The sequence below is a fragment of the Artibeus jamaicensis genome, unplaced genomic scaffold (assembly GCF_021234435.1).
Source record: "Artibeus jamaicensis isolate MK-2021 breed Jamaican fruit bat unplaced genomic scaffold, CSHL_Jam_final contig_387, whole genome shotgun sequence".
In the NCBI taxonomy this organism is placed as follows: domain Eukaryota; kingdom Metazoa; phylum Chordata; class Mammalia; order Chiroptera; family Phyllostomidae; genus Artibeus; species Artibeus jamaicensis.
Genome location: NW_026521812.1, coordinates 15,018,563 through 15,044,315, shown reverse-complemented (window position 1 = coordinate 15,044,315; position 25,753 = coordinate 15,018,563). Strand labels below are relative to the sequence as shown.

The 25,753-nt window shown below is 36.9% G+C and overlaps 1 protein-coding gene across 8 annotated transcripts in view; it reads right to left on the bottom strand.

Moving 5' to 3' along the window:
- Window positions 1-1,136: 1,136 nt before the first annotated feature.
- The window catches only part of FAM184A (family with sequence similarity 184 member A), a 107,573-nt gene continuing 82,956 nt past the window's right edge, over window positions 1,137-25,753 (bottom strand). For 2 of the 8 annotated variants that reach the window (XM_053664894.1, XM_037128765.2), the window contains 8 exons: window positions 22,781-22,934; window positions 18,162-18,289; window positions 16,536-16,720; window positions 15,965-16,111; window positions 8,290-8,407; window positions 6,220-6,324; window positions 3,108-3,310; window positions 1,137-1,455 (listed from right to left, as the gene is read on the bottom strand). In XM_053664894.1, the coding sequence (XP_053520869.1) occupies window positions 1,374-1,455; window positions 3,108-3,310; window positions 6,220-6,324; window positions 8,290-8,407; window positions 15,965-16,111; window positions 16,536-16,720; window positions 18,162-18,289; window positions 22,781-22,934 (1,122 nt within the window). In that variant the 3' untranslated portion in view covers window positions 1,137-1,373. Of the gene's footprint in view, window positions 1,456-3,107; window positions 3,344-6,219; window positions 6,325-8,289; window positions 8,408-15,964; window positions 16,112-16,535; window positions 16,721-18,161; window positions 18,290-22,780; window positions 22,935-25,753 lie in introns of all 8 variants that reach the window. The other 6 variants (XM_053664897.1, XM_053664893.1, XM_053664895.1 and 3 more) reach the window with 6 other exon arrangements.

The window sequence follows — 25,753 nt, the reverse complement described above, 5'->3', positions numbered from 1 at the left end:
TGATGTGGAAAAATGGTTTGGTTCTGGACTATATACCAAGTAGGGGTGTGTTCCTTGAGAACAGGTGTTCATCATTGTTGTAATCCCACACAGCTGCCTGCATGAGGAATACATCAAAACCCTGGTAAATAAATGTCCAATTATGAGACACGAAGCAACTAGGAGCAAGAATATATGCTTATAACTATATATTCTGAAATAATTTCTGAAGCATTAACCATTTTTCTTGGAAAAATTTAATCTCTTAGTTTAAGAAAAAAATTTCAGAGCAAGTATTTTGTAGAAACGTTTTTATAGGATAAGTTAAAAACATGCTACCACTGTGCCTACTCATATGCAATGGTTTATCCCTTGAGAATTCTGAGGATTAAATGAGATATTCTTTCTGCTGTCCCCTTAAGTACAGTACCTGACACATAATAACCATTTAAAAAGTTGGTCTTTAACATTACTATAATCTCCACAGGTCATGTATTTGCACTTATCTTGTTCACCTCAATTTTTCTGAAGTCTATATTACCGAGTCAACTAAATTTGGCACTCTTAGAAACTGATGTCCTCTTTCAGGGCACAGGACAAAATATAGTATCCTGCCAAAATGGACTGAAAGCATAGAGGAAGAAAAGGTCTCATTAACATGTGACAGTGGTTAAGTCCATGATCATGGGTCATCAATACTATATTGCCAATTTAGAAAACTAACTAACTGGCTTGTAAGACAAATTAAGAGAGAATTAATTGACTGTCTCTTTACCCAATGAGTTTGGCCATAAATCATATTAATTTAGATACTAACTGTACCAAAAGTTCTGGATTCTTGACTATCAGCAGCATTTTATATACCTTAAGGTCCACAATTTCCATATGTGTTTTCATTGCAGCCTTGCAAGTTTAGAGAACACAATTTAGTCATAGCTGTACAAAGTATTGGGACAAATTAAGCAAACATATTTGCCTATCCTGATTTTGTTATGATTACTGATACCACATAGTTTAGTATTTTATAATTATTATGTAGTAAAACTTTTTAGCAAGTCTTTCCTGGAACTAAAACATATTTAACAATTAAATACACTTACTTGAAAAAAATGAAAAGCATTACTGTTTGTTTTAGCAAAATTTATTATGTAGTAATTACAAAGGTTAAAGGCTCTTTCATCTCAAAAAAAAATAGCTATTATAATTACACACATAACATAGTATCTTATAAGAATGATTCCAATAAATACCACAGGAAATACAGTGCATTTTCAAATTAGAAACAAATACTTCCTCATTCACAGTGTTTGACATAGGAAAGCCTGTTCACATAATGATCTGTAAGGTCATGCTCTTAGTAACAGTCCACACAGAGCTGTGCCAACACAATTCTTTCAGAATGTGAAGTACCGGGCAAACCACTCCTGGCGCTGGGGATCTGGAGAAGCCACCGGGGAAGCTTCACTCTGAGGAGGACTGAATTCATAAAAAGAAAGACATGTAACCCAGCATTAAGCTGTTCTGCAAAATGGAGGGTAAAGCACATAAAACATTAGTGTAGATGATCACAGGTGGTTCACTATGTCAGAAGATGTGTGTTAAAGATTTGCTACTCCTTTCCACTAGATGCAGTTCTCCACTCCACGAGGGCCTGAGAGTGCATTAGTAGCTCAGATGCAGTCAGTTAAGGAGCCACATCATAACAAATACAAAACAAAAACAACCAACCCACAAAAAACCCCACAAAAACAGTTGAGGAAAATAATGTCATCTTCTTTGAATAAAGAAAAAATTCAGGAGGAATGGTGGGGAGTAAGAGAGAATATGAGGACATTCCTCTCTTTCAGCACCTTTTCTTTTTGTTAATTTCAGAATCTGACACAAGCAGTTGGTTCTTGCAGATGTGTCCTTAAATATGAATAAATTAAATAACCAAACCATGGTACAGTATTTCTACTATAGGTATATTTACATTAAACTTTCATAATTCCATAAGCGAATGCTCTAGAGGAGTACATTAAAAAGCTGATTTCCCCTCTATTTTCAAAGTTATATAATTTTACCTATCTTAAGTCAAACTACAGAGTCTTTGGGCTAGTTGAGAAAACAAAAGAGTCCCTACCGTCTTTGGGGGAAATTACAAGGCACGCAACAAAGTGTAATGGAAACTCCAGCAGCCACGTTCCTTGAGCTCATGCACATGCATCTTACTGATACCTGAACATGCCCATGCACAGGGGAAATAAGCAACAAAAAATATTTAGCAGGAAACACATTCAAAGGTGTATTTGACTAGTTTTTCATTCTTGCCATTTTTTTATTTAAAATAATTAGTCATTAACTATGTCATTAATCACTTAACCTAGAAAAAGATAGCCTAACAGACTATTGCTAGTGACACTGCTGAGATTTGGTAAAAATAAGTTAAAAGTAAATAAATTTAAAGCAGCACAAAATCAGTGATGTTAAAGTTAAGCATAAAATGATTGTACTTTTTGACTTTAATTTTGAATGGATAAACAACTGGATTTTGTTTAAATTTTATTTGTTAATACATTTAATCAACAACTCTGAGATAACATGTTAGAATGTTAACTATAAAAACTATCTTTTCTAAATATATTTTTTGCTTATATATATATATCATTAAATTCCCAGAGCTTACATATTTTTTTATTTTGGCACTAAGCATATATATTTATGAGTAAGTCTGGTAAACAAGAAAGGGAAAAAATAAATATAACATAAGAAACAGAAACAAATAAAAGCCAAATAAAATTTAAATTTAAATGAAAATCCTTTTAATTTAAAATGAATTCTTTAAATTCTGTAGTGACAGATTATTAATGAAAAATTGATGACCATGCTAAAAATGAAGAGTCTAATATTAAATTTCCAAGCGTGTGAATTATATTATCTCTTTAAACATTTAGAAAACTGAGTAACAAATTGGAAAAATCTTTTTAATAGTCAAAAAAGAGTTCTCTGGAGAAGTGATAAATCTATATTGAAAATATTTCACGGTATTTTCCTAGACTGTTCTTAAAGTAGTAGATTTCTGCAATGTAAGAAGATCAATTTCTTGTTAAAAAAGTAAAGAAAAAAGTCACTGGTGAGACGAGGCTCACCTCAAAAATGTCTTGGGTTCTTTGGACGGCACTGGCTGTGGAAGTGGCTTGCTGCTGTTGAACTCAATGTCGTGGGCTGGAGAGTTAGGAATGGGATTCAGGCGGTTAGGATGTCCATTGCCCACTCCACCAGATTCCAGAGCACTTAGATTGGGAACACTCACAAACCTGTTTGTTGGTGATTTATCATTCTTCTTCTTTTGCTGCATTAAAAATAGTACATGTGAGGATAGTCCCTGCACAAGGACAAATGAGAAAATAAGTAGAGGATAAAAGTTTGTCATAGGAAAATTTTGGAAGCTTTCTGTTACACTGGGATGTTAAAATGAACCAGTGTTACCCAAAGTGTGGTCTGGGGACCTTTGGAGGTGTTCTTTATCGACATGGAATCCTCGCAGGCAGAGACATGCTGCTCGGACAGAGAGAATGAGGAAGAAACATTTAGGAATTGGTGCGTGGAGAGGAGATGAGGGGATGGAAAGAATGTCAGGGGGTAAAGAAGACTGAGAGGAAAAGGGGAAAAAAGAGGGGAGAAGAGTAGGTCTTCCAGATACCACAAGGATTTAGGCTAAAATTAGGAGAAGGTGTAAAGTTAAACATAATTTTAAAAAGAGAGTCCTGTGAACTTTAGCCATGTGTCAAAAGGAGGCAGTCCTTGCCTGGAAAAAAAAAAAAAAGAATGAGAAAATGCTTGGCAATGTAGTAAGAACTAAAGTGGATTCACAGAAACAATTTGGTTTTAAATTTACTGTACCAACTTTCTGAAGAGATAAAATTAAATCTGCATAATTAAGTCTCATTTCCCAATTACTTGGTAGTATTGTTAACTGGCTCATATCTTTTAAAAATTTAAAGTTTATAAAATAAATCAATTTTTAACTTTTTAAATTCTCCTTTAAAATCAACAGATAAAAAGGAGAATACAGTTGCAGATTAGCAAAATGTATCACCTTGCAAATTATTAACTTTAGTCTATTTTACTCACACCTCTAGAATCAATGAGCTATGCAGAATAAAAGTTAACATGTTGTTTGTAACATGAATAGTCCTATATTTTACTAATTAAATGTATGCTAATTTATTAAATAATTTTTTAGAAAATGACTCCAGAGGCTGGAAAAATACAATTAATAGATAAAATGGCCCCTTTTCTTTACTTACAAAGTAATAATCTCACTATCTAGACATTATCCTCTATATCATAGATGGTAATGATGGAGTCTCTGATAAGGAGCCTATTTCAACATAACCAAAAAAAAAGAGAGAGGAATAATTTTTTTAGAACAATTTGTGAAAACTGAAATCACTCTTAGGAGGCAAAAATAGTTAAAAGTTCTGAGATGTATCTTTTGTATTTTCTTGCTCTAGTTACCAGAGGGCGTAATTAAACCTACTTAAGGTTTCTGTTTTAAGAAATCAAAGGTATCATTGATAAGGAACATTGATAAAGTTCTATACTAATGGTTTTGTAGCTAAAATTCTAATTCCAATAAAATAAATAAAAGGAAAATATTTTTAGTATATCTTGTTTTAACATGTCTCATAACCTTGCTTTATAATGAAAAGCTTATTTCCACTCTAAATTATGAACTTAAAACTGAATAAACTTGCTAAATATATTGATTCATTCAACAATTAGTTATTGAAAGCCTTCTACATGCTGGGCAGTATTTTAGCTCTGGAGATACAGCTATAGGCCTCCTTACTTCAGTCATTCTATTCCATAGAACATTTAAGTTTCCAGTTTGGAGTGCTTCAATTTGTGAAAGAAGGACATGTTCCATGTTCTTAACAGAGAAGCTTTATGACCTTTGAAAGCAAAAATTTCTGACTAAGGGCCAAAAAGAAATTAGGTATGATGTACAAATCAATGAAATCTGAATTAAAAAAAAATCTTTAGCCCTGGCTGGTGTGGCTCAGTGGATTGAGCACCTGCCTGAGAACCAAGAGTTCAGGTCAGGGCACTTGCCTGGGCTGCGGGCCAGGTCTCCAGTACGGGGCGTATGAGACTCTCACATAGATCTCTCCCTTTCCCTCCCTTCTGCTCTCTCTAAAAGTAAATTAAAAATCTGAAAGAAAAAGTCTGGTCCAGACTTTAAAAAAAATCTTTAGCACTAGCACTTTATTTCTCCTACTGATTTCTGCCAAAATATATATAACCCTATGAAGTCAATAAACATAAGTATTCCTTATTACTTGCTTTCATGACTAGAATAATTCTGGTGCCTTATAGGAAATGTGATGAAATTTGCAACTGGACCAATAGTTCTGAATAAATAATCACTATACCCAAAGCACTATGGGAGGAGCCACAGGAAGCTGGGGTACAAAGATGTTTAAGACTTAGCCATGTCCACTTCATTTGTCTATAAGGTAAAATACACTTTTGTCCTAAGAGTGATCAAGTATCAGGATAGGTCATGTTCAATTTCCATGGTTAAGGAGGCGTCCTAAAGACTGAGAAAAGTGAAGCCTTCCTCTCACAGCTGGTCAGCAACAAAATACATGCCCAACCCAACAGCTGTTAGGACGGCAGGGGAAGAGCTACTGGGAACACAGGGCTGTGGTGCCTTTTCAGACCCGGCCAAGTCTGGTGAACGTTAAGGAAACGACAGGGGTTATCTTGCGGAGACTTAGAAGTTCATTTTCTTTAGAGACATGAGAAACAAAGTTTTATAATATGAATAAAATATTATTTTAAGGAGTATTATCAAATAAATGAATACTATGGGGACCTCATTCTGAAAATGAATACATAAAGATTTCAGAGATTTTAGTTCTAGATTATTAAATTTAAGAAACATCTTTTAGAAGGTTTAACCTATGTTGCTCTAAATATTTTATAAAATTTTAACCACGTTTTTTTTTAATATATTTTTTAAGATTTTATTTATTTATCTGTAGAGGGGAAGGGAAGGAGAGAGGGAGAGAAACATCACTGTATGGTGATGCCTTTCATGCGTCCCCTGCTGGGAACTGGCCTGCAGGGAACCGGCCTGCAACCCTGGTATGTGCCCTGACTGGGAATCGAACTGCGATTGTCTGGTTTGCAGGCCCAATTTTAACCAAGTTTTAAACCATATCCCTATTTTATAGTGTGTACAGCACATACCTTAGCCAATGGATTAATAACACCAACAGTAGGACTTGAATTAAACACTTTGTTGAAGTTAGTTTCTCGATTGACTAATTCCAGCTGATAAAATTTATTATCATCCTATGCAAAAAAATTACAAACATCTCTTAAACATTTTCTACTGAATATTTAAAAACATAATTGTATAAATGCCATTTCATTCAAAATTTAATAAAAACCTAAATGAAGATTCATATACCTTGCTCAAAGATTTCTCACCAATTGCCAGGGTCGTAAAGACTGCTGGGAGTAAGTTTTCAAAAGGTTTCAAGTCCCCTGCTCCGGGACTCTTCTCAACCCCTCAATACCTTTTCCTTAAGGTTGGATCTGAGTGTTCTGTGTGGACCCGCCCCTGTTCCAAAGGGCTGACTGTGCGGGTGGAGCAGGCTTAACCTGCATTCACGGAGCTGTGCACATGGTTGTGTTGCCGTGTATGAAGATGGCAGCACTAGGCTATTCAGTGTTCTTGAGTATAGAAAGGTATTTGATCTTGTCGAATCTCCTCTCTGAGACATCAACGTATGTCAGTGGCGGTAACCACAGAACAGAGGAAAAGTGTGTGGCCCACACTGAGACAAACAACAATGTGGGCTCACTGAATAACCAGGCGGGAGGAAGTAAACATAAGTGAATGGAACAGTGTGTGAAATGCAGGGTTGTGCTCTAGTAGAACTAGATTCTTCATCCCCCTCTTAGTTACCACTATGATTTGCATCATTAATTTCAGCCCATGTGCTTCCCCGTCCATAGGTTCAGGTCTAAGGGCAACAGCGTGGAACAACCCTTGGTTAGATTCCTGGCTCTGTCAACAACTGTGTTATTTTGGAAAGTTAGTTCTCCTTTGAAATCTAATACTAATCCTGTCTCGAGGAGAAAGTCCAATTATACCTGCCCAGTAAGAACTAGAAAATCAACAGCTATTAATGGGGGCCATAGATGAAATACATGTAATGCATTTGCTAATTTCATGTGTGGAACGTAAGGTAATTTTCCACAAATCTCACTGCAATCCAACGGAACCCCCTGTGAGGCCTGTCTCATGCTCACGGGGCCTGGAGGATGGGGTGGTTAGTGGGGAGCAGCACGGCACATGCTCTGTCTCCCCAGTGCCTGCTCCTGGGTTCACCTACAAACCCCGGTCGACTCCCTGTTGCTTTTAGCAGGAACTTCTAGACCTAGACAGTCACTATCCTAACTGCTGAAAGAGACATGTTAAGGTAAAAGGATTTCAGACATAAACTCTCTTAGGCTCTTTTTGCATGCTCATGTCCAAAGTTTTTAGCTGAATGGATCAATAAGCAAATAGAATAATTAGCTCTCTATTTCTAGTTTTACTTTGAAAGATTTCTCATTTGTTAGTGGCAGTATTTTAATTACTGATCAGAACATATAATTTTAGGAGACTCTGAAATGTTTTATGAATGTTAAAAAATCAATTTGGGTACTCTTTATTCTTAAGGAATAATGGCTTTAACAAAAGCAATGTATTTGTTAAGTCTGTATTTTTCTGTCTGATGGATTTCTCAGAACCCCTAATACCTCAATGTGGACTGAGACTCTTCAAGAAAGAGCCCGTGGCTTTTCCTAGGCTGTGTCATGGTACCTTTCTTCATAGGCTGTCTCCTGGGATCAGAGTTCAGTGGAACACACTTTAGGAAATGAAGCTGACAAACTCAGAAGTGCACAATGCAGATTAATGCATGAATGTGTTGACTGTTCTTTCTTATCCAATTCTAATTCTACATATACAATACAGACACTTCAATAATACATTAATTGTACACTGACAAATGATATGTAATTAAACACTTGACATGTACTAAAATACTGTAAAAAGAGGCATTAACCCCTTATCCTAATATCAAATTTAAATTTAAAAATTACTTAGTATTTATTTCCCTCATTCATAACATGTTAATAAACTTTCAATCACAATGCATGTTTCACACTTTAAATTTTCATTTAGCATTACTTAAAAATATTTTCCCATGTTCTGCCAAACAACAGTCTATATTATATGGTTACACCAAAAACAAAATATCTTACAATTAGCTTCTTTATGACATGGTCTCTTTCTGTAAGCATGGCTTTTAATTCTGTAATCATCTGTACATCTTCTGGTTTTGATTCTCTCATTAGATATTTTTCTTCCATTTCTTCTAATCTAAAAACAAGAAAATCTTTAGCTCATTAATATGACTCAAACACATTCTTTTGTCATAATTACATTTTTCATATTAGTCTAGTTAAATACACACAAAAACTTCAAACTAAACTTTTTTCTTAAAACTTTTGAGGATAATAGCATGATTGTCTTAAGAGCTATAGTGTTATTTAAAGTTTTCCAATTTTTCCAATAGATGATATTAAAGGATATGAAGTTTACTTTTTTGAATAATTTACTCATTTTATGTCATTCCAAGAGTATATGTGTTGAGCTGAGGTAAGCTGTGCAAAAGAAATGATATGCTGAATGATACTAACCTAGTGAGTGCAGCTTTGATGCTGGAAATGTAGGCTTACTATTAGAATGTACCACAAATACAATATTGTGTTATGACATAAGGCTTGGTAACATACACAAAAGAGACAAGTGAAAAATACAGAGAAAGGGGGAACAAAGGACACACATATAGAATCATTCTGTCCTGGTTTATAAGAAACTTACTTTAACAATTCTGTATTAACAGCTAATCCGTGTAAACTATAAAAAGGGTTCATCAAGTAAAAGAAGAATTTTATTTCTCTGTAGGCCTATTCTGCCTTGAATGAAATATTAAGGTAATAGGACTTAAAGGCCAGTGAAGACTCCAGAATAGAAGCCACATTTTACAAGCAGAGAAGATATGGGCCCAGAAAAGTCTAAAAATACAGAACAGGGTAGAATTAAGAGAATGCAAATGGAAACTGGTGGCTTACTTTGAAAAAAGCACTTTCAAATTTTAGAAAATTTAAATAATTAGAATATTTAAAATCATTGTTTTTAAAATAAAAATAGAACTTAAGCTCAATGAAATTAGTTAATGATGACTCACAGAAAATATTATTCACTCAACAAATACTGTGTAACTTGTAGAAATCTTCTAGGAATTAGTGATCCATGCCCATCCACTAATCCAGAGGGGTACCAGAATCTAATTTCAGTAAATTCTTCCACTAACTCAGCCTAGGCTGAAGATGGGATAACATATTTGGCTCCCCACCCAGCTCCAGGCTGAAGTTCTAACCTGGGAGTTGGGGAGGGACGAGGGTGACAGAAGTGTTGGCTTAGGGAGTGACTGTCTCAAGATCAGTTGGGACTTTGTCAGTTCTGTGTGACATTGTACTCTCTCTACTTTTGTACTTTTGTGACAGTGCAGAATGAGTGAAAAATGTGATTCACTAAGCTCAGATAAAGTGACCTTGCATTTTATCACAATATGACATTTTATGGGCAAAATTTTATATATTTTTATGGACAAGGTTTTAGGAAGCTTGAGAAACAGTGATCTAGTCAAGGGAAAAGGCATTTGGGTTTGACGGTGGAGCAGCCACAAGATGTCACTGGAGTACTTTCTTTATCATTAACAGCAACGTACAAGATTTTTGAACTACTTCTTGCGGCTGAACAAGAATAGTAGGTTGTTAATGGTGCCTTAACAAACTAAATGTAAAGCCTTATTTAAAACTGCTATGTCTATCTTTTATTCTATGCAGCAATTTTCAATCTTTTTCATCTCAACGCACACATAAACTAATTACTGAAATTCTGCAGCACACCAAAAAAAAAAATAGATATAATTTTGATTCATTCACACCAGATGGCTATTGTTGTGTTGGCTGTTCTCATTTTTTAAATTTAATAATCTAAGGGAAAAGAGGCCAGTGCTCCTGACCAAATAGTCAGGTTTTGCATTTTTTTTAAATTCCTGTGGCACACAGGTTGAAAATCCCTGTTCTAGTACAATAAGAAGTTAAGGTAAAGTGAATCTAAAGTCAGTTACAATCCCTGAACCTCCTTTTTGCACAATAAAGGTCTGCTTTGAAACTTAATTCTAATATGTATTTTAATTTAGTTTAAACAACCTTTACCTACAAAGTTATCAGTTAATCTCCACAAAATACCCTTACACCATCAAAAAATTTAAAAGATACCTGGTTATTAAAGGAAAAAAATTCATTAAACTAGAGAAACAGAATCCACATAAACACAACTGAGAAAGCATTAAAGGAGAAAACACGTAAGGAACATAATACAGATTTAACTTGTGAATATATTTCCAGAATGATTACTCTTTGGAAGTTCTAACAGAAAAAACACTTGGAATGATTACATAGGGATCATTACAGCCCGGAAAGTACTGCCTTGAGGTAACCGTACAAGTACATCAAGCCTTTTTACTTGAAACCCAGAGTCCCATCAAAAGTAATAGAGAGAGAGAACAGACAGAAGTAGAACAGACAAAATTACTAATTAGGGTCACTGTTGGATTCTCCCTCAGGCATTCGTGTTCTGCTTTTTTTTTTTTTTTTTTTTTGTCTCTGAGAATATATAGGTCAATGTGTATGGGCAACAGAAACCTAAAATATTAATGCCTAAAAATCTGTATAAAACTGTATCTTAAGAAGTTTCCAAGTTGAAAGTCCCCTTGTGCTGTTTTTAGAATAAATAATTGACAAAAATATCAGTAAATTGAAAGTTAAAGCCAAACAACAGTATTACTAGGCACACATATATTTTAGAATTTTAGTTGTATAAAGACAAAAGAACTCTATTATGCCATCCTTCTCTACAGCCTGAAGGAAGAGTAGTAATGAAGGAGTTTAATGGCCAACATTTCCCCCTATAAACCGTGGACACAGATGACCTGCACCAATAGGACTACTACATCCTTATCTTGCAAAGTTTATTAAAATAACATGAATGGTAATTTAAAAATCAAATGACAACAACAAAAAGCAATTAGGGTATTACAGATTAAAAAAACTCAAGCAACTTTAAAAAAAATAAGTAATTCTGCTGTGGTGAAGTGCTTCTTTTCAATTAGGGACTCTGACCTACTTAAAGTCCAAGTGCAGAAACTCAGTATTTCCTCCAAGAAGAAATTATCTTTTTGTTTCAGTATAGTGAGAAATTAATGTAAAGTAGACTTGAACAATCAATAATCTTCAAATCTATTTTTGCATAATAAAGATCTGCCATTTTAGTGTATGTTTACAGTGAGCTTAAATAAAGTTCTTTAAAACAGCCCATTTGCTTCTAATACAAAAACCATGACATTTTAATAGATTAAGGTTTTTTACTAAGATACTATATCACTCAAGAAAATAAAATATTTCTATAGAATGTCTGAAAATGTAAGACTTTAATACACAGCTCAAGAGAAGAGGATTTCTAGTAATCATTCTGTAAGATACAGAACTCTTTTATCACTATTTTTACAAAGTTTATTTTATTTTTTTAATTTTTAAATTTTTTTATTGATTATGCCATTACATTTGTTCTATTCCCCCCTCCGTTCCCCTCCACCCTGCACACCCCTCCCCCACCATTCCCCCCTTTAGTTCATGAACACGTGTCTCAAGTTCTTTAGATTCTATATTTCCCCTACTATTCTTTCCCTTCCCCCATCTATTTTCTATCTGCTGTCTATGCTACTTATTTTCTGTACCTTCTCCCCCTTCTCCTTCTCCCACTCCCCTGTTGCTAACCCTCCACGTGATCTTCATTTCTATGGTTCACTCCTGATCTAGCTGTCCTCTTAATTTGCTTTTATTTTAGGTGTGGTTGTTGATAACTGAGTTTGCTGTCCTTTCACTGTTGATCTTTTTTATCTTCTTTTTCTTAGATAAGTCCCTTTAACATTTCATATAATAAGGGCTTGGTGATGATGAACTTCTTGAATTTGGTCTTATCTGAGAAGCACTTTATCTGTCCTTCCGTTCTAAATGAAAGCTTTGCTGGATAGAGCAATCTTGATTGCAGGTCTTTGGATTTCATGACTTGAAATACTTCTTTCCAGCCCCTTCTTGCCTGTAAGTTCTCTTTTGAGAAATCTGGTGACAGTCTGATGGGAACTCCTTTGTAGGTGACTGTCCCCTTAGCTCTTGCTGCTTCTAGGATCCTTTCATTTTAATCTTGAGTAATGTAATTATGATGTGCCTCGATGTGTTCCTTCTTGGGTCCAGCTTCTTTGGGACTCTCTGAGCTTCCTGGATTTCCTGGAAGTCTATTTCCTTTGCCAGAATGGGGAAGTTCTCTTTTATTATTTGTTCAAATAAGGTTCCCACTCGTGACTGTTCCTCTTCTCCTTCTGGTACCCCTATAATTCGCATGTTGGAGCGTTTAGAGATGTCCTAGGAGTTCCTAAGCCTCTTCTCATTTTTTTGAATTCTTGATTCTTCATATTTTTCTGTTTGGTCATTTTCTCCTTCCTTCTGGTCTACTCCCTTGATTTGAGTCCCAGTTTCCTTTCCATTACTATCGGTTTCCTGTGCATTACTATTCATTTCAATTAGTTTAGCCTTCATATGTTCCTCTAATTTGTGACTAAAATCAACCAGTTCTGTGAGCATCCTGATCACCAGTGTTTTGAACTGTGCATCTGAAAGTTTGGCTATTTCTTCATTGCTTAGATTTATTGGCTCTGGGGCTCTGAGTTGTTCTTGAGCCATGTTTTGATCTGTTTGTGCCTGTTATGTAGGAGGAGCGGAGCCTTAGTTGTTTACCAGGGCGGGGCCACCCAGGTGGCTGGTTTGTGAAGCTATCCGTGGGGGCGGGGTCAGAGAAGGAGCAATGGCGGTCCACTCCGCTCGCCCAGTCCGCCTCACCACTCGCCTCTGCCTGTTTATCTGAGCAGAAATGTGCGAGCCCACCACCCTGCGCTGTGCGGTCTCAATGCTTGCCTCTTTACTGGTTTATCTGCACGCAAACTCGCAACCAACCGCAGACAGCCGGCCGGGCCTCTTCCCTGTGTCTGCCCATGGCTAGCCCACACCTGGGATCCGCGCCTTCGGCTGTCTGCCCACCGCCCCAGTTGGGGATCTTTTTTGCCCGACCTGCTCTGCTGCTGGCTTCGCCCCTCTCACCAGTTTAGCTGAGCATTTTGTTGTTTTCGGACTCCATATTGTCAATTTTCTGCGTGGTTTGGTTGCGTTTATTGTTGTTAAAACTCTGTTGTTTTTAGATTTGTTTGTGGGAGGACGCCAAGGGTTTCCACCTACGCCTCCATCTTGGCGGATGTCCCTCAACAAAGTTTAGACGGCACTTTCCATCCTTTAAATTTTTTTGCCCCCTCTTCCCTGGAGTCCAGCAGGCTTTGGGACAGGAATAGAAGAAGCTTCCCGCTGCCCCAGAGGCCCCTTGCTCCAGGCTTCAGCCTGGGAGACTGTCCCATGTTCCTCCAGTCTTCCACGACTGCCCACTTCCAAGAATCCAGAGGTGTTCTCATTTTGAAGCTTGAAAGCCAGCAGGCATTTGGTCGGAACTTCAACAGTGTACCCTTAGTCCTTTGGAACAGGCTGTGAATAGTCCAGTGTTGCTCCCCCAGCTCCTAAAGGTGAATGGACACTTCCTGCTCACCACCTCTGTCTAAATCCAAACCATTCAGCAGATCCAAGAGGGCTTCGTTTCGGAATATGGCTCAGAAATATCCAATAGTCTTAGTCTTAAAACTGTGTTTTCCAATATAGTAGCTACTAGCCCACATGTGGGTATTTACATTTAAATTAAGTAAAATGAACGGATATTAAAAATTCAATTTTTCGGTCTTGCTAGCCACAGTTCAAGTGCTCAATAGCCATCATAGCAACTGTTACATACAGCAGACATAGGACATTTTTATTATTACAGGAAAATCTGGACAGTGCTGACTTAAAATATATTTGTTTTTAACTATCTAAAAAGAGTAACTTTTAACTATCTTTAAAAGAGTAACTATCTAAAGAAAGAGGCTAACTATATGATAGCAGCAGGTTTCTGGTGAAAAAGGAAGTATGATTGATTAGCAAAAACCTAGCTGAAGATTAAAACAAATGGTGTAGGGCATCTAGAAAAGTGATAAAATATTTGACTTACAAGTAATACACTTATCAAAATGATAATAAAAAAACTAAGTTATTATTTACTACTAAAAACCCGTAATGTGCAAAACCACATGACACAGAATAAGGTGAGAACAGAGACATGACCTTTACTTTTCGTAAATTCACATCCCTGAGCAGACAGAACACAGGGCAGAGGGTACTTGTGGTAAGCAGGCATCTTCCGAGTACACAGCAGGGGACCAGCACTGAGACCAGGGGCAGGGAAAGCCAGAGCCCTGGATGTCACTGTGACTCATTTCTGAGGGTCTGAGCTCCTGTACACGGCAGGTATCAAGCAGCAAAAATCACTGTGGCTGGGGGAATGATCTCATGAGTCTCCTCACTATTTCAAAAGTAAATTCACGAAGTGGCAAATGTTACAGAAAATCCTCAAAAAAAGTCGTTCATCGAGCAGTCACTCAGTGCCTGCTAATGTAAAAATTCTGCATGTACCCATCAGACCACCTCACCTCAGAGGCCGCTGAAGCAAAGGCCGAGGCCTGGAAGTCTGCAGTCTGTTTCAGTTGAAGTGGATGCAGGTCTACATGCTACATACAAGGCAATATTTACTGAGAGGCTTAATCAGTTAAATGCGTGGAATGCGAGCAGATGGTTTTCAGACTGGAGAAAGGTAGTTAGGTAGTAAAGACACAGGAAACTATTCTGGACTACAGAGGACAGGACAGGAGACACTCAGAAGGATCCCGAGAAGGTCAGGATGGCTGAGGCGGGGGTGGCAGACAGGGAATGAGGAGACTAAGGATGAGGCGGGGGTGGCACACTGCAGGTCCAAGTTTGAGTCGGAGACTGAGGGTTTTGACTTTACTGAAGTGTGTGTAGGGTTTATGGACCTTTTTTCTTAATGGGCTGGAAGAAGAGAGACTGAAGATGAATAAAAGCATCTGCAGCAACTCAGAGAAGGTTAATTCTGAGATAACTTAAGTTGGAGCAGGGTTTGGGCCAGAGACACGAAGTGAATACATTGACTACGATGGTTTATAATTGTCTAGAAAAGACAATTAAATTAAAAAGCTATTAAATATTCTTTAAAACATTAAGCAATAATTAGAAATTTTGGTTTTAACAATACTCTGTATGAGTACTAACTTTATTTGTGATAGTTCACGATTTTTAAAATTATAAAACAAATGTTTGTTACAGAAATTCAAACAATATCAGAGTATATAAAATAAAAAGCAAGTCTTTGCTCTTCCCCACCCCAATACCTCTTAATTCATTCCCTAAAGGGAACCACTATTATTAAAATGTTGTATTTGTTTTTAAAGGTTGTTTGACATTTTTATAAAATATATATTATTAGTGGGACCTACTAGTCACAATATGCCCCTTTTACTTAACATTACCCAGGAGACATCTTTTGACTTTTCACCATGGCATGCCAGTTCGTGACCCTGAGGGACAGTCTTTAGGTAAGTGACCTCTAGTAAAACTGTAGCAGTAGCAGCTACTGAACACAATTATTCAATTGACTTATCCTAATTTAAAAATATACTACAATTACCATCTGTAATATGTACTTGTTTTCTTTTTAGAGTATCATTTAATTAGTTCAAAAGAGTAGCTAATCTGAGGTTAGACACAGTACTCCTCAATTTATTATCTGCGTATTAACTTTCTTTAATATAATGTGACTTACGACACTTGTAAAGCTGCATTTATTTCCTTGAGTAGTTCGTTAGTCTTATTAAAATCTGCCCGCATGATATTTTTCTCTCTGAGATGGTCTGCTGTCATGACATCCAGCTCTTTTTCAAGTCTCTTGTTTAAATCTTGTTCATGCAACCTGTTTAATTTATTTTAGTTAAGAAAATGTCATTCTGAAGTCAAGCTTTCAAAACTTTCTACATTCTACCAGATTTGAAATGGTTTTAGCTATAATATATAGGAAATTAATGGAAACAGCCCAAAGCAAGTTACTTATTTTAATCTTTCAGCTTGTTAAACTTGTCTCCTTTAATGCTTTTTTTAAATAACATTTCTTAAAATTTTAATTAATTTTATACAATTTCCAAAGTGGATGAATGCATATAAACCATTCAAAATATAACATTTCATCTATGTTCCAGATCAAAACATAGTCAACAAAGTCAAAAGTGGTCCTACTAGAAGGCAGTCTAGTTACATAAATAGGCATATATTGCTAAATACCATCACAACTGTCTTTGAGGTAACAGTGCAAATTCCTTCTGTTGTAATTAATGGCATACCTCATCTGTTGGTTAGATTCACTTCGTATCCTGAGAATTTCCTTCCCTTTAAATTCCAATTCTTTGGTTAGGGCACTAATGTTTTCATGAAGGTGCTGTATCTCCTTATCCAAGTCAGTGATGTGACGCTCTCTGTGCCTTAATTCATCTTGTAGATCTGTTATTCTGCACATGTGCTCCTTACTCTGCAAAATGCAAACAATTCTTAAAAGTGTTCTACATATTTGCTCTCTGTGTTTATCTGAGGGAAAGAAAATGGCAGACTGAAATGTCGAATGTAACAAATCTGCCATTACTTCAAAAGCGAACTGCTGATATGAGAAAAGCTCAAGGCCTCTTCTCTTTCCATATATATGAGAAGTGTTAATACAGATACAGTTTCAATAACGTCAGAGCTACAAGGGACCCATAAAAGCACATCTCCCTCATTTTACAGATATGGGAACTAAAACCCAAGAGATGATTTATAACAAATTGCAGAGCTGAGTTAGAACACAGGGCTCTCACATACTCAAGAAGCTACATAATCTGTTGTGTAACATAAAAAAATATTATGCTACATAAATTACATTAATAACAAAAATATCATGAAGGTTACATGCTGCCACCATTACCCTTCATTCTAAAAAGGCCCCACACATATGGAGGCTATCCCTGCACACACAGAAACATACACCCACATCCCATGGCTTAGAAAGCAGACTTTGCTTGTTTGAAAGGTAAGTTTCCTTATAATTTCATAGCAGTCATTGTTTTCTACAAGTTCTGCAGTCCTAGACATTGTCAATGTCAGTGTCAGCCTACATGAAGAGAACATAACTTCTGTCCATAACTGTAAGGTAGCTCATTTAAAATTCTCTAGTAATGCAGAGAAAATTTGGGCTGATCATTTAACACAGCTGAAGACTAACAAAGTAAGCTATAAGTCTAATAAACCAATAATAGTCTTCACTGCACTATGTCTATAAAATCTATCCACCTAGATATACATACATGCAAAATCACAAACTATCTAATTAAAGGAAGTACACATGGCCAAAGAACAAAGTTTAAAAAGTACAAGTAGTAACTGTGCTGGAGTGATATGGAAATAAAGTTTTCTTTCTTCTTCAGGACCTGCTACTTCTATAGCTATGCTATCCAACATGCTGTTTCAATTCAAATTTAACCTCCTTTCCTTTTCCTTTACCCTCCCTCCCTCCCTTCCTATTTAACTTAATTTATATTAAATTGAAAACTCAGGTCCTCAGCCACACTAGACACGCTTGGCCCATGTGGCTAGCGGACAGCAGAGTTACAGAACATCCTGAAAGTTCTGCTGGACGGTGCTGTTTTATAGTACTCTTTGTTCACGCTTTGTGTTGTTTACATTTTATTGTTCACTTTCTTAGGATGGAAGTCCAATTCAAAATATTTGGTTAAAAGGTCATAAAATAAAATGTAAAATTTATGACCAATATTAGTTAAGTTACCTATTTACCCTTAAAATAAAACTTTAATATAATATAGGTAGTAAATAATAACTAGTGAAAATACTAGTTCCTATAAAATATTTTCAGAAAATTGTGAACATTCAAATCTATTCACATTTAGGAAATAATCACAGAACAGAATGCTCTCCCCTACCTGTCTTCTACTGATGTCCATGCTTCTCTCTAATTCCATTTTAGCAGCTGCCAATTCTTGATGGTGATTATGCCGTAACAAATCAATCGCAGCTGCATGCTGATGGTTTAGTTCTGAGCGTAAAGAAGCTGGAATCCAAGAATAAAAAGAGGTTTAGCATATTTAAAAAATATTTTATGTACATAAAAATTGTATGTGTCACAGAATATATTTAAAATCAGGACATTTGTATTATGCCCATTAAAACATCATGGACTTGTGTTTGCCTCTTAAAATATTACAGACTACCCTGGCTGGTATGACTCAGTGGATTAGGTGCTGTCCTGCAAGTGAAAAGGTCATAGATTCAATTCCCAGTCAGGGCATATGCCTGGGTTGTAGGCCAGGTCTCCAGTTGGGAGCGTGCAAAAGGCAACCAACTAATGTATCTCTCACACACTGATCTTCCCCTCTAAAAAGTAAATACATAAAATCCTTAAAAACACAAAAAATATTATAGACTATCATAGAATATTATGAATTTGGAGGTCATCTAGCTTTGATAATAATTTCTAGCTGCTCAAATGAATATTTTGAGATATTCTGCTTGAGATATTTTTAAATATGCTTCCAGTGTGCACTTAATGTGTTAATGAAATGTTTTTAACTCTTCTCATTCACTGTTAGAATAACATTTTATAGTTGAGTGGTACCATAACATATTTAGAAGGCAACTTCTCATCCAGGTAAGAATTCTTCCACAATATCCCTAAAAGATGTTAACCATTAGGTAGTGAATGCTTTTAGTGATTTGGAAGTCATCATCTTCATTTGAATTTGAGATTATTTCATATAATCTACATTTACTGAAAGTCAGGTACTACACTAAGGGAAAAGAAAATATGATCTTGTCCTTATAACTGCCCAGGCTAGAAGGAAAAGCATCTTACTAGGGAATTAAGAGGAATATCAGAGATGAATATTAGTTATAATGAAAGCACAGTGGTGGAAGTACCCAAATTTCCTAAGACAGGCAAACTGAGGTTGCTGTCACAAAGGAATTACAGAGTCACTAAAAGAATGAGCAGTGTTCTCTAAGTGGAGGAGGAGATAGCACACAGAAGCAGAAAGAACCTGACCTGCCAGGCAGCCTATGGCGAGTTTGGGGTGGCAGCCGCCCATACAACATGTGGTCATACTGGAAGGAAAATGGAGCCCAGTCCGAGAAAGTTTTATTGCAGTGCAAAACGTTTGTTACTCTGTGTTTAGGTTCGTGGTTCTCAGGCTGCGATGTGTGTGTGAGCACAGCTGAGGGAACCTGTAGAGTACACATGATCGTCTCTGGAAACATGGATTTACATGAGACTTTTAGGAAAGCCATTATTTTTATAGGAAAGCAAAAGAGAAGTAAGTGAGTAAAATACAAACTATAAATTCTAAAGCTAAAACATGAATCTTCAAAGAAATGCCGTGCTTGCAGCTAGTCAACTCAGGTTCCTCCTGAGACCTCCACGTAGAACTTAAGCTTAGTCCCCTGGTATTACGGACTTCTTCAGTGGAAAAACATGATAGACACTGAGGCAGGACATGTGGAGTCAATGAAGGATTTAACGTTGGGAAGTCACATAGTGAGATTAGAGTCTTGCACATATTAACCACGCTGGAGTTTGGAGCATGGACTATAAGACGGGAGATCAGGAAGAAGGTTATGGTAATAATCCAGGTGACAAACGATATGACCACAAACTAGGTATGGCAGAAAGGTAATCAGACACAGAGAATATTTAAAGAGAAGAACTAATGGGATGTCAAAGTGAAAGAAAGAAAGTTTAATGCCTCTCCCAGGTTCCTGGTTTGGGCAAATGGGTAAATGGTGATAACATTAATTAAAGTGGGTACAGGAACAGAAACACTTCTTGGACTGTGAAGGAGACAGTGAACTGATATCTAAAATGTAGACTATAAGAATATCTAATATGCAGTAAGAAATGTAAATCTAATCTGCAAAGAAAGAAGTATGGTCAAGAAATATGTATTTGGAGTCATCTGCACAATAGATGGTAGTTGAATACATGGCTATGAGTCCAATCAATCAGGAAAAGCATGAAGACCAAAAAACAGAACGCTGGGAAATAGCCATATTTAGCAGGTACATTGGGAAATGGGGCTGGCAAATGAGATTAAAGAGGAGAGGGCAGAAAGGTCAGAGCAGAGTGAGGACACTCTACTTTCATGGAAACCAGAGGGAAAAGTGATTCGAGAAAGACAAAGGGGTCAAATGATGCAGACAAGGCCAACAAATGAGAGCTAGTAAGAATACTTTGGATTTTCAAAGTACAATCGTGACCTCAGAAAGAGTAATTTCAATGGAATAATGGAACAGGACAGGAGGGTGGGTTGTGCACATGTGTGAAATGTAAACCTAAAAGTTCCTGCCAAGTATCTAGAATATATAAAGAACTCTGAAAACTCAATAGTAAAAATACAAATGATCCAACGAGAAGATACACAGGTGGAAATGAATACATGAAAAAATGGTCCACATTATTAGCCACTTGAGAAACGCTAAGTAAAATTCACTATGAGATATCACTATATCCCTAAAATACAAAGTAATGACATCAAATGTTGGAGAGGAGGTAAAAAACTGTGTCACTCATATATTGCTGGAGGGAATGTAAAAGGGTACGGCCACGTTAAAAAACAGTCTGGCAGTTTCTTCAAAAACTAAATATATAATTATCATATGACACAGCACCTGCACTCCTGGGCATTTATCCCAGACAACTGAAAACTTAGTTTACACAAAAATGAAAACACCCAGATATCCTTCAATGGGTGAAGGACAACTTCCATGGTCGATACCATGGAATACTGCTCAGCAATAAAAAGGGACAAAATATTGATGCAACAACCTCGATGAATCTACAGACTTACACTGAGTGAAAGAAAGCCAATCCCAGAGGTTACATATCGTATGATTCCATTGACAACATTCATTAACATTCTTCAAATGACAAAATTATAAAAATGACTTCTAGGAGTTAAAGGTGAGGGAGAAGAAGAGAAGTAAGTACAGCTATAAATGGGCAACAGTGATCTTCAAGGTGATGGGCTGTTCAGTGTCTTGACAGTATCGGTATCCTGGGTGTGTGATATGTACTGTAGTTTTTAAATATATTTTTTCATTTGTAGTTTACATTCAATATTATTTTATGTTAGTTTCAGGTGTGTACTATAGTTTTAAAAGATGTTGGTTTTGAAAACCATTGGGAAAAACAGGGTAAAGGGTTCAAAGCATTCTTTATATTATTTCTTACGACTGCATGTGAATCAATTATCTCAAAATAAAAAGTTTAATTTAAAAACATAAGAAAAAAACCTTTTTGTCAACAGAGGGGCATTTGAATCATGTTCCAACGGACCACACAACCGCCGTTCCTACAGCTGGCCTGTTTTTCTCTCTCCTCACTCGGCTGTGGAAAGTAGGCTCCCTTGGGGCCACATTCTACAAAGGCTACCTCTGCATCTAACTAGAAGCTACTTGAAGGCAAAGACAAAGCGGCAGTTCACTTCTGAATCCTCCTTGATTAGCAGAGTCTCTAGCACATCACAGATATTCCCATTTGCACTTAAAATGATTTTCATCTTAGCTATCACAGTGGTTTTTAAACGAGGAAGAGGGGAAAGCTCTAATGACTTGGCCTAGGGCTCCCAGCAACAGTAGAGAGAATCAACTGGATCAAAGGGCTTTCTCCTGGAGGCCCAGGATAGTCACAACACTTTCGTCTTCTTTGTTTCTAGTTTTTGCTTTGTCATGAGGGTGCTGTTGAAGTATGACAACATACGTTAAAAATATTAGGAGAATTTGGGAAAAAATCAGAAGGAAAATTAGATGGTAGGAATGAAAAGTTATTGAATGACACTAAAAACCAAACTAAAAAATTTTTTAATATATAGCTAATTTTTCTTCAAAACATATCTCCTTATAGAAAAGGTCATGATTTGAACACCTCAAAGATAAAAATCCCATTAAAAATATCTGTAGATATTTTTGGATGACAGCTAGTAGGGGTATTGGGGGGGTGGAAGGGTTGATCAGAAGGAAAAAGGACTTACGGACACAGGCCATAGGGACAGTGACTGCTGGGGGAGAAGAGTATAAGGGGACTAAATGGTAATGGAAAAAATACAATGAAGATTTAAAAATATATCTGAAAAATAGAACAAAAAGTCAGATTTAAACATGACTTTTCACATTAAAAAAAACAAACCCTGAAATGGAATAAACCAATATGACTATGCAGTTTAAGGGTATGTGGCACCACGCCCAACTCCCCCTTTTGTCACTGCACAGTCAGAAGCCTGATGTCCTGACTCCACTTAGTCGGTTAATGACAGACAGAAGCACCAGTGAGTGCTGCTTACACAGCCGGTGCATGGGGAAAGTCTGTTTTCTAGCCGTGCTGTTCCACTGCACTTGCCTCTTCATCTGGTAGCTTCAAATAAAATAAGCAAAACACTCAGATATTCACTGTGATATTTCAAAACTTGAAAATAAACTTTGTGATTTCAAATTCACTTTTAAAGTAGAAGAAATGTTCATATAAATATGATAACATTATAATCCATACAAATACCAAGCATAGCCTTTCCTTCATCTTCTAATTCAAACCGCAGGGTCTGAAGTTCCTGTTCCATTTCTACTCGGAAGCCCTCCATTGACTCTCTGTGTGCATCTTTCAGTGACTGAAGCTCTGCAGAATGTTTCTGTTGTAAATGATTTTCAAGAGCCTAGAATAGGAGAAACACCTTCAAATTATTATGTTATAATATAGAAAATAAAAATCAAATATTAAAACTCAGGTATTATTTAAGAAAAACAAAGCATTTTAAAAAAGATTTTACTTAGAGATAGAAGAAGGGAGGGAGAAAGAGAAACATCAATGTGAGAAATATCAATCAGTTGCCTCTCACATGTACCCAGACTGGGGACCAAACCTGCAACCCAGGCATGTGCCCTGACTGGGAATTGAACACACAACCTTTAGCTTTTCAGGAGAATGCCCAATAAACTGAGCATGTCTCACCATTTTTAATCCATTTACAAGATAATTAAAGATAAGCCCTGGCCAGTATGGCTCAGTTGGTTTGAGCTTCGTTCCATAAACTGAAGGGTCGTGGGATGGATGGGGCACATGTCTAGGCTGTGGGTGTGTCCCCCCTGGGTGCATGTGAGAGGCGACCAACCAATCGATGTTTCTCACATAGATGTTTCTCTCTCCCTCTCCTTCCCCTCTCTGTAGAATCAATGGGCATGTCCTTGGGTGAGGATAAAAAATAAAATAAAAAAGAAAATTAAATATGATAATCACCATTAGAAAATAAATTACTAGAGTTACTTCTGAACAATAAACTAATAGCCATGAAACCAAAATGACTCAGTATATTGTGTCTGAATTAGAATATGGACTCTTGCCTAAAGCAGTTTTCAATAGTTATTTTCTAAAGACGCTAACAGGTGGGAGCAATCTAAAATTAATGAATAATTTTTTTGTGTGTATAGACTTAGACTTAGGAAAAATAGGAGGAGGGCATTAACATGAAAAAAATCTTCTGACCATGGAATAAGAGAAGGAGACATTTAAAACTTCAATCTCATTGAATATTTTGTAGCTTCTTGTTTTACAGTCATTCTTTTTGACTGCATTTGTGAACAGAAGCAAAAGCTTTGAGGCCTTGACTTCCATTCAACATGGAGGCGTGGGTAAGCATGCTTCATGTCCTTGCACAACCACAAGAACCACAACTAACCTCAAAACAAAAAACACCCAGAACTGCCATAAAATTGAACTGTAAGTCCAACAACCAAGGACTTAAAGAAGCCACATTTATCCAGATGGCAGGAGTGGTGGAGATGGTGAGCCAGGGCAGAGGACACAGTGTGACACGGAGAGGTGGCAGCATGTGCAGAATGTGCAGTCCCACATTCGCGTGTGGTACATAAAAATCAGGAGGGATACCTTGGGAGTGAACGATCCCAGCCGTAGGCCAGACCGCATAGCCCAGTTTTCTAGCTACAGGAAGACAGAGCTTCACAGCTGCAGACTGTAAAAACCAGTGGAGGTTGGGGAAGCAAAAGAAACTGCTGGTTTCTCAGGAGAGCCCACTTAAAGGGCCCACAAGGTCCAAGAACGTATGCAAACTCACCCACACTCTGGGGATCATCAACAGGGCAGCAGCTGGACAGGTGCCGGTTGCATACGGGAAATGGGTAGTGACTGTAAATGGGTGAGTGCCAGGCAAGCCTCCAGAGGCCAGGCAGCAGAACTGTCCCCTCTCCAACCCCCGCTTCCCATACAGAGCCACAAAGTGGTAAAGCAGTTGCCCAGCCTTGGTGAATATCTAAGGCTCCACCCCTTACAGCTTAACTGGTGTGCTAAGACAGGGAGCCAAAGCAGCTCTATGTAATAATACACAGAAACAAGCACAGGGAGGCTGTCAAGTTGGGGAGACAAAGAAATATGACCTAAATAAAAGAACAGAATAAAACCCCAGAAAAAGAACTAAGGAAAATGGAGATAGCCAACTTATCAGATGCTGAGTTCAAAACACTGGTGATGAGGATGCTCAGAGAACTCATTGAGTACTACAAAAGCATAAGGGAAGAAATAAAGGCTACACTAAGTGAAATAAAGAAAAATCCACAGGTTGGAACAAACAGTGAAGGGAAGGAAACCAGCATTCAAATCAACAATTTGGAACATAAGGAAGAAATAAATATTCAACCAGAACAGAATGAAGAAACAAGAATTCGAAAAACTGAAGAGAGTATGAGAAGACTCTGGGGCATCTCCAAAAGTGCCAATGTCTGAATCATAGGGATACCAGAAGGAGAAGAAAAGAGCAAGAAATTGAAAATTCACTTGAAAAAATAATGAAGGAAAACTTCCCTAATTTGGCAAAGGAAACAGACATACAAGTCCAGGAAGCACAGAGAGTCCCAAACAAGTTGGAACCAAAGAGAACCACACCAAACACATCATAATTAAAAAAAAAAAATGTTAAAGAGAGAATCTTAAAAGTAGCAAGAGACTATCAGAGCCTTACCTACAAAGAAATTCCCATAAGACTATCTGCTAATTTCTCAAAAGAAACTTTGCAGGTAAGAAGGGATTGGCAAGAAGTTTCAAAGTGATGAAAAGCAAGAACCTACATCCAAGATTACTCTATCCAGCAAAGCTATCATTTAGAATGAAAGGGCAGATAAAGTGCTTCCCAGACAAGGTAAAGCTAAAGGAGTTCACCATCACCAAGTCATTATTACAATAAATGTTAAAGGGACTCATTTAGTCCCTTCTCGTAAAGAAGAAGATCAAAACTATGAACACTAAAATGACAACAAACTCAACTATCAACAACTGAATCTAAAAAAAAAACCACAAACAAGCAAACAAGTAAAACAGAAAGAGCATAACAGACATGGAGATCATTCAGAGGGTAATCAGCTAAGAGAGGGAAGGAGAATGGGGGAAAAGGTACAGGGATTAAGAAGCATAATTGGTAGGTAAAAAATAGACAGAAGGAGGTTAACAACTGCACAGGAAATGGAG